Below are 12,217 nucleotides of genomic sequence, written 5' to 3'. Positions count from 1 at the left end.
AAAGAGGGCAGGAATTCGAGTTATGCCTGTGCAAAATGTGAGTGCCAAATTCAAGGACAGTTAGCTGAAACCTAAGAGTGTGTGAACATGGAGGAAGTCTAGAAAGACAAAGGAGAGGCAGATTTTGGAGGACCTTAAATACTGGCTTGAGGAATTTGCATTTTATTCTTTAGGTAATAGAGAACCACTGAAAAATTTTTATCTGAGTTTTGTCTCAGGCAGATTATTTTGACAACTGCTTGGATAATGTTGTTGTTCACCCTGAGGACCAATGATATCAAGAGTATGACGTTTTGCCTTGCAAGTGAAGGCAGAGCTATGCTAAGTCATGAACCTCACGTATTCTCTCCAGAGTTATCTGAGTCCAATGGCAATACATAGGTCAAGATGACTGGTGAGGAGAGAGAGAGAGAATAAGAAACCAGGAGTCCAATTATGGATTAGTTGTAACTGTTCAAGCAGAGCTGATTTGGATTTCACTACAAAAGTGGCTGCCTAAGTAGAAAGAAAGGGAGAGATAGGAGAAATGTGGACATTGCAACAAGATTTGCCAACTCACAAGAATATGGGAGGTAAGGAAGTTAAAGTTAAATGTTTAAGTTAAGACAAGGCAAAATGTCATTCAGTCACCCTTGGGTGATTAAAACCAATTTGTATAAATAAGAAAATATGGCCAAACTCCATTTGAAAAACTCAAATTGTCAAAAAATGAAAACTTCCTTTAAAGGATCACATATCTCAGGCCCAAAAACATTAAAATGCATTGATACTGATGGTATAAGAGTTTATTCTGTATCAAGTTTGAAAATTTTAACCTTTGAATTTGCTACAGGAATATACACTTTTACCTTCCACAGGCTATTTGAGAAAACAAATTATCTGAATCCACAATCTGAGGACTACTCTTCTTAGAAACCAGTCTATGTCCCAGCTGTCCATAATTATTGCTTCCAAATGTGAACAATTTACCATCCTGTAAGAAGCAGATTAGTAACAGGAATGAAAAATTAAAGAATGTAATTCCAAAAAGAGGCATGTATATTGAAGGTGTGAAATTTCAGACATTCACTAGCTAGCTAAATGTACCAACATTTTTCCTTGCTTCTTTTGATTATTTTTCATAAAAAATTCTTTTTCAGAAGACTTCACTGATTTAAAAAGGATACCTGCCCTGAAAGGGAACACTTCTTTTGCCTCTTGCTCATCATGTACCTATCTGCTTTGTAACTTTTAAGAAAACTTTTTAAATCAAATCATAACATAGGGGTTTTTCTTGGGTAAAAATTTGAAATTCCACAAGCAATGGCCAAACAGTATCATCTAGTCTCAATTTAAATGTAGAATTATTTTGTAAACATAAACCATGAGAGGAAAGCCAGATGATCATTTTCCAAAATGTCATTCTGAGGATTTCTAGTGAGATATTAGTTGGGTCTCTAAGGTGGGGACTGACAAATTGAGGCCCACAAAAATATAAAAACAATTTTTAGCTCAAGGATCCAACAAAAATAGGTGAGGCTACAATTTGCTGACTCCTGCAGAAAAGTCCTTTCAAATACTGAGATTTTTTTGAAGCTCTTGCTCCATTTGCTACTTGGGGCTGCAGCCTCTTGTCAAATGCAGTAATAGATTGATACCTCTACCAGTCTAGGCCGTGTTAGACTTGGAATTTAGAAAAACCCGAGTTCAAATTTTACCTCTGCCACTTATTTGCTGCGTAAAACAGGAGTGAGAACAACAGTATTATCCACATTTGAAGGATTTTTGAGAACCATGGGATCTTTTTCTTCAAATTCATTTTTTTTAGGATTTTGCAAGGCAAATGGGGTTAAGTGGCTTGCCCAAGACCACACAGCTAGGTAATTATTAAGTGTCTGAGACCGGATTTGAACCCAGCTACTCCTGACTCCAGGGCAAAGTCATTTTTAAAAAAATAAACAACATTAATTTTCTCTTCCTTAATCTCCTCTCCCTGTATCCAGTACTGGATAAAATTAAAATTAAAACAAAATAAAACAAAACACTCCAAACAACTATGTATAGAAAAACAAAACAAACTCTCATACACACAATGTCCAAAAATATAGGTCTATATCATATAACCATCATTATTTCTTATGTAGCCATTAAATTGTATTCCCTTCTTATATGATATTTTGTTAAACTATTCCTCAATAGTTGCACACCTCCTCAGTTTCTAGTTCTTTTAGAAGCTACCATGAAAACAGTTGTTACAAATATTTTTTGTAATATATAGATCCTCTCCCTCTTTCTGTGATCCCTTTGGGTTCAGAGGATGTTGATCTCTATAGACCTAGTTGCGGTATCACAGATTAAAGGAGGCCATAGTTTCAAATCACTTTCCAGAATACATACTAATTCACATTTCATCCAACATTGTAATGAAACACCTGTTTTCCCCAACCTCTCCAACATTTGATACTGTTGACCAAACTTTTTTTTTTTTTTAGGTTTTTTTGCAAGGCAAATGGGGTTAAGTGGCTTGCCCAAGGCCACCCAGCTAGGTCATTATTAAGTGTCTGAGACCGGATTTGAACCCAGGTACTCCTGACTCCAAGACCAGTGCTTTATCCATTACGCTACCTAGCCACCCCCCTACTGTTGACCAATCTTTTGAGTTATAAAATAAAATCTCAGAGTTGCTTTAATTTGAATTTTCTCAATTATTAGTCATTTGAGTATTTTTATTTGACTATTGATACCTTGAAATTCTTCCTTTGAGAATTACCTATTGAAATCTTTTGACAATTTCTCTGAGGAAAATAGCTTGCTCTTATAAATTTGATTCAGTGACTTACATATCTTGGAAATAATAATATTGTCAGAGACATTTGCTGCAGACATGACTTTTCCTAAGTGTCTCTTGGAAGATATACTGCCAAGTATTTTGAAACATTTTGCAGATATTTTGAAGTAACGTTCTCTTTCTCTTTCTTCTACTTGATTTTGTTGACAGTATATCGGAGTGCTTTATGATTTATGTCAGTTTGTTTCATTTTATTCAAATTTACTTGTCATTAATTGCTTAAATTGATTTCTTAGTTGAGACTTTAGAGTACTCTATGTGTTTCCTCTCTGTGTATGCTTATTCCCTTCATTTCTCTTTCTTGTCTTAATGTTAAACCTAGCATTCCTAATAGTATTTTAAATCATAACATAACAATGATCTTTGATTACTGGAAAAACTTGTTAACTATTACAATTACAAATACTTTTTTTAAAAGGATATTATTTATCAGGATAGGGAAAAGTCCATTTTTCCTATGATTTCTAGGAAAATATAAAAATGTCTGTTGATTTAATCATATTGTTTTTGCTTATGCTATTAATATGTTCTATTTCATTTTTGTCTTCCATATACTGTGCTAATCTTGTATTCTTGGTTTCACATGATGGTAGTATATAATCTCACTAATATGGAACCTATTTGCTGACATTTTGTTTTAAATTTGTCAGAATATCTATGACGTTTATCAGTCCACAGTTTTCTCCCTCTGCTTTGTCTCTATCTAGTTTAGCAACTAAGACTATATTTGTCTCATAGTCAAATTTTGTAAATTGTTTCTACAATATTGAATTTTCATGAGTTCATTTATGACTTGATAAATTCATTTTTTCAATATAATAATGGTAGCTAGCTTTTATGTGGTATGTTAAGGTTTTGCTATTTAAATGATCATGTCTTTTTTGGTTAATGTGAGTATTTTATATCTTTGTAAGAATTTACCCATTACTTAAGATATATTGTTGTTAACACATAATTGAACAAAATAGTTCCTATTACTGCCTTTATTTCTTTTTCAATTGTAGTGAATTCTTTTTTATTTTTGATATGAATAATTTGAGGCTCCCCTCTTTTTGAAAAAATCATGTTTTTTTTACCTATTTCTTTAACTACCCCCAGCTTCTAGTTCTTTTCATGAATTCATTGAACTCTTTAATTTTATTATTTTTTTTCTTTGATTTGTTTAGAATTTGTTGTTTAGCTGGGAGGGTTGATTTCTTTTATGTTTTTAATCTAATTTTGTGTACCCAATTAATTGATTTGTTCTTTCTCTTTTGTAAGCAAAAGAATTTGAAAATATAAATTTTCTGTAAGAACTTCTTTAACTGAATCCCATAAGTTCTGGTATATTGATCATTATTGTAATTTTCCTTTATACAATTTTCTACTGTTTCTTTATTTTTAATACTTTTCCAATAAATCTTTATTAAATATGTTTTATTGCATTGTTTTCAGTAATTACTATATTTAAAATTTCTACTTTTCTACATTTTTGGGAGAGGTCTTTATTCTTTAATATATGGTCAATTTTTGTGAAGGTGCTGTAACCAGCTTATAAATGTGTAAATGCTTTCCTACTTTTTTTTAAAACTGATCAACAGAGATCCATCACTTTTAATATTCCAAAGGTCTTAATTCTTTTAATGAATTAAGTCTTTAACTTCTTTGTTTATCTTTGTGTTAGATTTGCAAAGTCTAAAGGTACTATATGGAAGTCCCTCACTTTGAACTTTTTAAAGCCCGAAGATTTCATATAGATAACCATCAAATCTAAGTTCTTTGTTATGGATGAGGAGATGACTTATCTCTGGTCTCACAGGTTATTCTGATGGTAGTTGAACCAAGAGGAAAGAAGAATTATCTTTTGACTTCCAAACCACAATAACAATAAAACTGCAAATAATTCTTCTCATTTACTTTTAAACACAATAATACTCAGAATACACACACACACACACACACACACACACACACACACACACAAACACACACACACACAAACTCTCACACTTTACTATACTTTTAAGAAGCTTAGGTTTGCTATTACTTGAGTGAGGACAGCTGTATGTTCATCCCCACAGCTGATGTATGTCACTTGAAGCTTCTTTAGTTCACCAATAGAATGAGGTTTGGAGATTTGCTCCGCTAAAGGAAAAAAAGAATTTCTATTATACATTTAAAAAGTCTCAGATTTCATCTCTGTTAATAAGATCTTCAAGCAAGAGACATGAGGTGACATAGGAAAGAAAAAAGTAGTTCATTAGCAGCTCTGATTAGGATTTGAAGCCTTAGATACATTTCAAGATTTCATACCCATCCAAAATTCAATTATTATTGACTTAAGAACAACCATGAATTAACTCTCAAACTATGATTCTCAAATTATCATTATGACTAGAGTGCTATTAGAAAACAAACAAACATATACATTATGTTTGGGGAAATTTTGAATGCTAACTACTTGAGAAATTCTTGGAAGATTCTTTCAAAAGATTCCTTCAAAAATTGTATAAAGGCCCATGAAGATCAGATCTGACAATTACCTACATTCCACTTTAAGAAAGTGACAAATATATATATATATAAAATATTATATATATATATATATATATATATATATTAACTTTTCACTAGGTATAATTAGCCATAGGTTGTAGACTCTATACAAGAAGCACTTCATCAGTTTAGATGAAGCAAAGTGACATTAGATAGGAAACCTGTTCAAATTAGTTGAAGGAAATGATAACTTGGGAATTTTTATAAAATCAATACACTAATTAAAATTAGGGATTTTAAGGTCTAGAAATTTACTGGCAGAAGCTTCCAGACAAAACTCTGAGAAGGAATTGCTTGGGGCCAAGGTCAGTACCTTGACCACAATGACCTGGGTCTCTTTCTCCCCATTTTCCTTAAGTAGGAAGACAGCTGTATGAACTTTGAAGAGTATTGTGGACTTCTAAACTTTGCATTGATACTTGAGCCGCATCCTCAGCTGCAACAACTGACAGCAGTGTCTTCATTTAGAACTTGGAGACATTGGATGAGATGAAGAAAAGTAGACCCAAGACAATTCCAAAGGAGTTATTGTAGAGAACATTATCTTTCCCCAAGACAGAATGTATTTATTTATTTATTTTTGTCTTTTGTGAGGCAATGGGTTGAAGTGACTTGCCCAAGGTCACACAGCTAAGTTAGTATTTATTTTCTGAGGCTGGATTTGAACTAGGGTCTTCCTGACTCCAGGGCTGGTGCTCTATGTTACCTACCTGCCTCTGTGTTTTTCTTGAGGTTTCTCTTTTCTTGAGGGGAGTTATGTTTATTTTTACAACAGTGTGGTAATGTTTTTCATGACTATACATTTCTAACCCATAACAAATAACTTGTTTTTTCAATGAGGAGGAATGGGATTGGAGGAAGGGAGAGAATTCAGAATTCAGGGTTTTAAAAGTGAATGTTGAAATTTGATCTTGCAGGTACCTGGGGAAAATTTTTTTAAAAAGCATTGTTTGGGTGCAATAAACAAATAATTCAATATAGGAGGAAAAAGAAACAATAAACAAAGTAAACAGAATAAAAAATAGAAGAAAATGTGAAATATTTCACTGGAAAAACTGAATTAAAATAAATTGAAAAAAAAGGTAATTTAAGAATTACGGAACTAGGACAAGAAGGGATTGAGTCTTAGGAGCTCTCTGATAAAATTCCTCAGCTAAGGACTAACTAAACTTTCGAGAGACAGAACCCACAAAGGGACCCAATGAGGCAGTTCTCCTACTCAAGGTAACCTGGAAAAGAGCAGAAAGGCTCTGCTCCCCGGGAGTAGAGGTGGCTTGCCAGAGGGGTGGCCCACCAGAGGGGTGGCCTGCAGAGCCAAATAACTTCAGCCTCCTGGAGGCAGCCCCAGGGTGCTGGGAGTCTCAGCTCACAGCAGCGGGGTGTCTCCTGAGCTGTACCCCGAGGAGCACCGGGCACAAAGTGGGGGAGCAGCAGAGGACCTCTGCCAGAGCCAGCAAGTGGAACCCAGCTCTCAGGGCACACAGGGAGCAGCTTGGTCTTTCCCCAGCCCTGATCCAGGAAACAGAAGCAGGCGGAGCTGGTAAGCAGGAGCCCCCAGGGCATGAGGCAATTGAGCTGAGGGAGGGGAGTGAAGAGAGACTGCAGAGCTCTGTCCTCTGCCCCTGGAACAGGACTCTGGGGCTCTGACCGCATTCAGATCCTGATCGCAGTCTAGGCCCCCCCCATAGAACAGCAGGGTCCCCCCCACCTCAGCCCCGTGGCAGAGGGGGGTGCATATGGTCATTCACAGACCAGGAGGGAGGACAGAGCCTCACACACTGAGACCCTTGTGGGAGTGTCCCAAAAGCTCAGGAAGCACCCCCAAACCAGGCCCAGGCTGGGAAAAAGAGCAAGCAAAGAAACAAAAGGAAGACTATTGAGAAATATTTTACAAATGAGCCCAAGAAGGATCAAAATACTCAGTCTGAAGATGAGGAAGCACAAGCTCCTGCATCTAAAGACTCCAAGAAAAACAGAAATTGGGCTCAGGCTATGACAGAGCTCAAAAAAGACTTTGAAAATCAAATGAGGGAGTTGGAAGAAAAACTAGGAAAAGAAAGGAGAGAGATGCAGGAAAAACATGAAAATGAAGTCAGCAGCTTAGTCAAGGAAATCCAAAAAAATGCTGAAGAAAATAGCATGCTAAAAACCAGCTTAGGTCAAATGAATAAAACAGTTCAAAAAGTTATTGAGGAGAAGAATGCCTTAAAAAGCAAAATTGGCCAGATGGAAAAAGAGATAAGAAAACTCTCTGAGGAGAACAAATCCTTCAGACAAAGAATATAATTCAGGGAGATTGATGAATTTAACAGAAATCAGGAATCAATACTTCAAAACAAAAAAAAAAGAAAAATTAGAAGAAAATGTGAAATATCTCATTGAAAAACCAACTGATATGGAAAACAGACTTAGGAAAGATAATTTAAAAATTATTGGAATACCTGAAAGTCATGATCAGGAAAAGAGCCTTGACATCATTTTCAAAGAATTACTACAGGAAAATTGCCCTGATATTCTAGAAGCAGAGGGCAAAATAGACATGGAGAGAATCCACCGATCCCCCCGAGAAAGAGATCCCAAAAAAACAACCCCTAGGAATATTATAGCCAAGTTCCAGAACTCCCAAGTCAAAGAGGAAATATTACAAGCAGCCAGAAGGACACGGTTCAAATATCGTGGAGCTGCCGTCAGGATCACACAGGATTTAGCAGCAACTACATTGGAAGCTCATAGGGCTTGGAATATAATATACCGGAAGGCAAAAGAGCTTAGAATGCAGCCAAGAATGAACTACCCAGCAAGGCTGAATGTCCTCTTCCAGGGAAAAAGATGGACTTTCAATGAACCAGGGGAATTTCAAATGTTCCTTTTGGAATGGCCAGAGCTGAACAGAAGGTTTGATCTTCAGATACAGGACTCAGGTGAAGCATGGAGATTGGAGGAGAGGGGAGAAATATGAGGGACTTAATGAGGATGAACTGCATATATAGAAAAATGATACTGATAACATTCATATAAACCTTCTCAGTTAATAGAGCAGGTAGAGGGAGCTTTTATAGTTAAAGCACAGGAGAAAGCTGAATTGGAAGATAAAATATGGTGTAAAAATGGAGTCAATAGAAAAAAAGGGAAATGGAATGGGAGAAAGAAAAAGGAGAGGGGGAATAGTCCAAGATATTTCACATAGGATTTTTTTTTATTACAATGAGCTATTACAATGATATGGAATGGGGGAGGCAAGGGGGAATGAGGGAACCTTTGCTCTCATCAGAGATGGCTAGGAGAGGAAACAGCAAATATACTCAATGGGGTATAGACATCTGGAGTAAGAAGGAGGGGGGAGCAGGGAGAAGGGGTGGGGATGTGAATAAAGGAGGAGAGGATGGACCATGGGGAGAGAGTGGTCAGATATAACACATTTTCTTTCTTACTTCTTGCAAGGGGCTGGGATTGGAAAGCCTGCCCAGGACCACAGGACCAGGTGGATTCTGGGCCTAAGGGGTGGTATGGGGGCTCAGGGCTTCTTGGCCCCAGGACCAGGGATCTGTCTGCTGCGCCACTCAGCAACCCTACAGAAGAGTCAGAGTGAAAGGAGAGAGAAAATAGAGTACATGGTAGTGGAGAAATAAGACAGGAGGGAGTTGCGATCAGCAATGGCAACGGTGGAAAAATATGGAAATAACTTTTGTGATGGACTTATCATAAAGAATGAGATCCACCCATGACAGAGTTGTTGGTGTTGGAACAAAGACTCAAGCACATTTTTTGTTATTATTATTTGGGGGAGGGTGCAGGGCAAGTGGGGCTGGGTGGCCTGCCTGGGGCCACACAGGGGGGTGATCTTAGGGTGTCTGGGGCTGGATTTGGACCCAGGTGCTCCTGGCTCAAGGGCCAATGCTCTGTCTGCCATCCAGCCCCCCCTACTATTATTACTATTTTATTTTATTTTGGGTCTTTTTTTTCTTTCTTTTTTTTGGTTTTTGTAGGGCAGTGGGGATCAGGTGGGTTGCATGTCACACGGCTGGGTGATTGTTGGGTTTACGAGGCTGGATATGGACTCGGGTGCTCCAGGGCTGGTGCTTCATCCATTGCGCCACCTGGTCATACCTACAATTATTACTATAATTTTTTTATTTTAATTTTTTTCTCTCCCCTTTACTTTTTTTCGCCCTAGCAAGTCTATCTATATTCATGGGGGAGGAGGGGTATTTTGTTTACTTGTAAATAAGAATATTTTATTAATTTTAAAAAAATTTGTACAAAATGAGAATAAAAAATAAATTAAAAATAAAAAAGAATTACTGAACTACCTGAAAGTCATAATAAAAAGACCCTAGAAATTATATTTCAGGAAATTACTAAGAAAAACTGCCCTAACAGCTTAGACTCAGAGAACAGAAATTGAAAGGACTTACTCATCACTTCCTAAAAGAGATCTCAAAATGAAAACTCCTGGGAATGTGGTCATTTTCCATGCCTTCATTTTCTTCATTAAGGAAAAAATATTGTAAGTAGCCAAAAAAGAAACCAAATATCATGAAGCCATTGTCTGGATCACATGATTTAGCAACTTCTACCTTAAAAAACCAGAGGTCTTGAATATGATGTTCCAGGAAGTGGAGGAGCTAGGATTATTATCCACAATCATCTTTTCAGTAAAACTGAGTATAATCCTTCAGGGGTAAAAATATACATTTAATGAAATAGAAGAATTTCAAGCACTGTTAGTAAAAGGATCAGAGCTGAATTCAAATACAAGACTCAAGTAACAGAAAAAGATGAACATGAAAGAGAAATCAAAAGAGACTCAAGAATTTATCTTGATTTGTATCCCTGAGCGTGGGTTTTTATCACTGTTTCAAAATGAAGTTCTTCTCTAGGTGACAGTTCCCAAAACATGAGCAAAAAAGGACAAAGTAGCAGGCTAGGAGAAGTTGGGGTCAAATCTGCTCTGTATTTGTTGAGAAAATCAGGAACTTAGAGAACAAATTCCTGGGGGAGAGGATCTTAGGAGAAGAGCAAAACAGAAGTCATCAATTAATGACTAGGTAGATAATAGAGCACTGATGGGTTCCATTCATAAATTACATTAGATAGACCTCTGCAGTGATTTCCTACTATAGATCTAAAATCCTATGAAATTCTCTAAGAGTTTGATAGCACTTCAGAGGCAATACACAAACCATTGTAAATGAAGTCAGCACACTCAAAAAATGTGTGTTCTCAGGAAACTCCAAATTAAGAGTAAAAATTCTGAGTAAAAGGTTGTATAGGAAATAACTTGGTCCCCACACTAAATTTCTTCACTAACTAGTCATTCCATTGAAGAATCCTTTACAAAGATGAACTCTCACCTTGAAGAGACAATGTCTTATTGCAAAGACAAAATTATTTTATTACCTGAAGCATTCTTGCCACTGATGGCCAGTTGCCCTGCATTATTTCTTCCCCAGCCATATGAAGTACAAGAGTGAGAGAGGGCAAAGCTGTGAGCCCCTCCTGCTGCAACCTGAGCCAAAGGAATACCATCAAGAGATTTCACCCGCTGAGGGCTGGCTTGAGAGGGGAAATTTTTCCCCAGGCCTAGTTGACCATGATTGTTATTCCCCCATGAAAATACTCTGCCATCTGCAAACACACAAAAGAAATAAAATTTCAAAATTTTGGAATTCAGATATACTACAATGCTAAAATTGCCTATGAAGCATCTTATAATACAACATACTTTTAAGAGCATAATAGATAGCAACTTGGGCAGGGGGGAGATTCACTTCAACAGGAATAGAGTGAAAGAACAAGACAAACTAGCTATAATCTGTCCTCTCTGAAGTTGGGGAGGAGATTGATTTTTTCCCCCTTTTTAATGAGTGATGATTTTTTAAAGATGGGGTATTTTAATTTGGACATAAAATTTCATTAGTATATGAAATCTGTAGTATAGAAAATTCAAGTGATGTAGACTGGCAACTTATCTAGTCCTGGAGAAATCAGTGCCTGGACTGTGAAGAGGTTAATTGTCATGAAATAGTTAAAAGTATCAAGGTACCTTGGATCTGGAATTAAGGTTCAAATGCTACCTCTCATACTTATCTGTAGATTATATTTCATTCCTCCTCCATTGGCTTACAATATGAATGCTAGTGATGTTATTATTTCTTTTTCTTTTCTATTAAGTAATTGTTATCTTTAAGAAATCATCATTATTGTGAATTGGTGATTTGTTTAAATGGATCAGTAGAGGCTCAAAGTGCAACCTTGGCTCACTTCAGCTCTCTCAACCTGATTTTCTGCATATGGAAAATGAGGGATTAGATTAGACATTCTTTAAGGTCCATAACCCTTTCTTAGTTTTTAACACAGGTAGGACTTAATTCTAGGTCTTTCTGATTCTAAGACTAAGATCCTTCCATTGGGAAGGATACTGTGCCAAAAATTAGACTCAAAAATCTACTCTATTTGATTTATGATTCATAAGTCATAAAAATGATTTCCAACACTTTGAATGCAAAGTGTTTTGGAATATGGAAACTATTCATAGATAAAGAACTATAAATAGTTTCCAGATTCAAAAAGGTTAGTTATGCTTAATTTATTTCTTTAGCTCATAATCTGTTACTGATTTGAACAGTTCTGCTTATTGTTTGCAAAATGCAGTAATCCTTCATGGGGCTCATGATACAGAAATACTCTATCAGCACTCTAGAGCTATTCAGGTTATTAGGGACTGGTTCAAGATAACATAACAGGAGGAAACAAATACCCCTCTCTGGCCTTGAAGAGATTACCCTATAAAGAGCCAAGGATGGACAGAATAGCTACATTTGATTCAGTCTTATTATAGAAATAACCAAAACA

The 12,217-nt window shown here is 36.3% G+C and overlaps 1 protein-coding gene across 1 annotated transcript in view; it reads right to left on the bottom strand.

The window, feature by feature from the left end:
• LOC141517292 (putative E3 ubiquitin-protein ligase HERC6) overlaps window positions 1–12,217 on the bottom strand; it is a 69,089-nt gene that overhangs the window by 46,104 nt on the left and 10,768 nt on the right. Inside the window, 3 exon segments of the mRNA XM_074228139.1 lie at window positions 849–973; window positions 4,854–4,951; window positions 10,763–10,990. Of these exon segments, the coding sequence (XP_074084240.1) occupies window positions 849–973; window positions 4,854–4,951; window positions 10,763–10,990 (451 nt within the window).

This window comes from Macrotis lagotis, chromosome 3, assembly GCF_037893015.1.
Source record: "Macrotis lagotis isolate mMagLag1 chromosome 3, bilby.v1.9.chrom.fasta, whole genome shotgun sequence".
NCBI lineage: Eukaryota > Metazoa > Chordata > Mammalia > Peramelemorphia > Peramelidae > Macrotis > Macrotis lagotis.
This window is presented reverse-complemented; position numbering and strand designations above follow the sequence as displayed.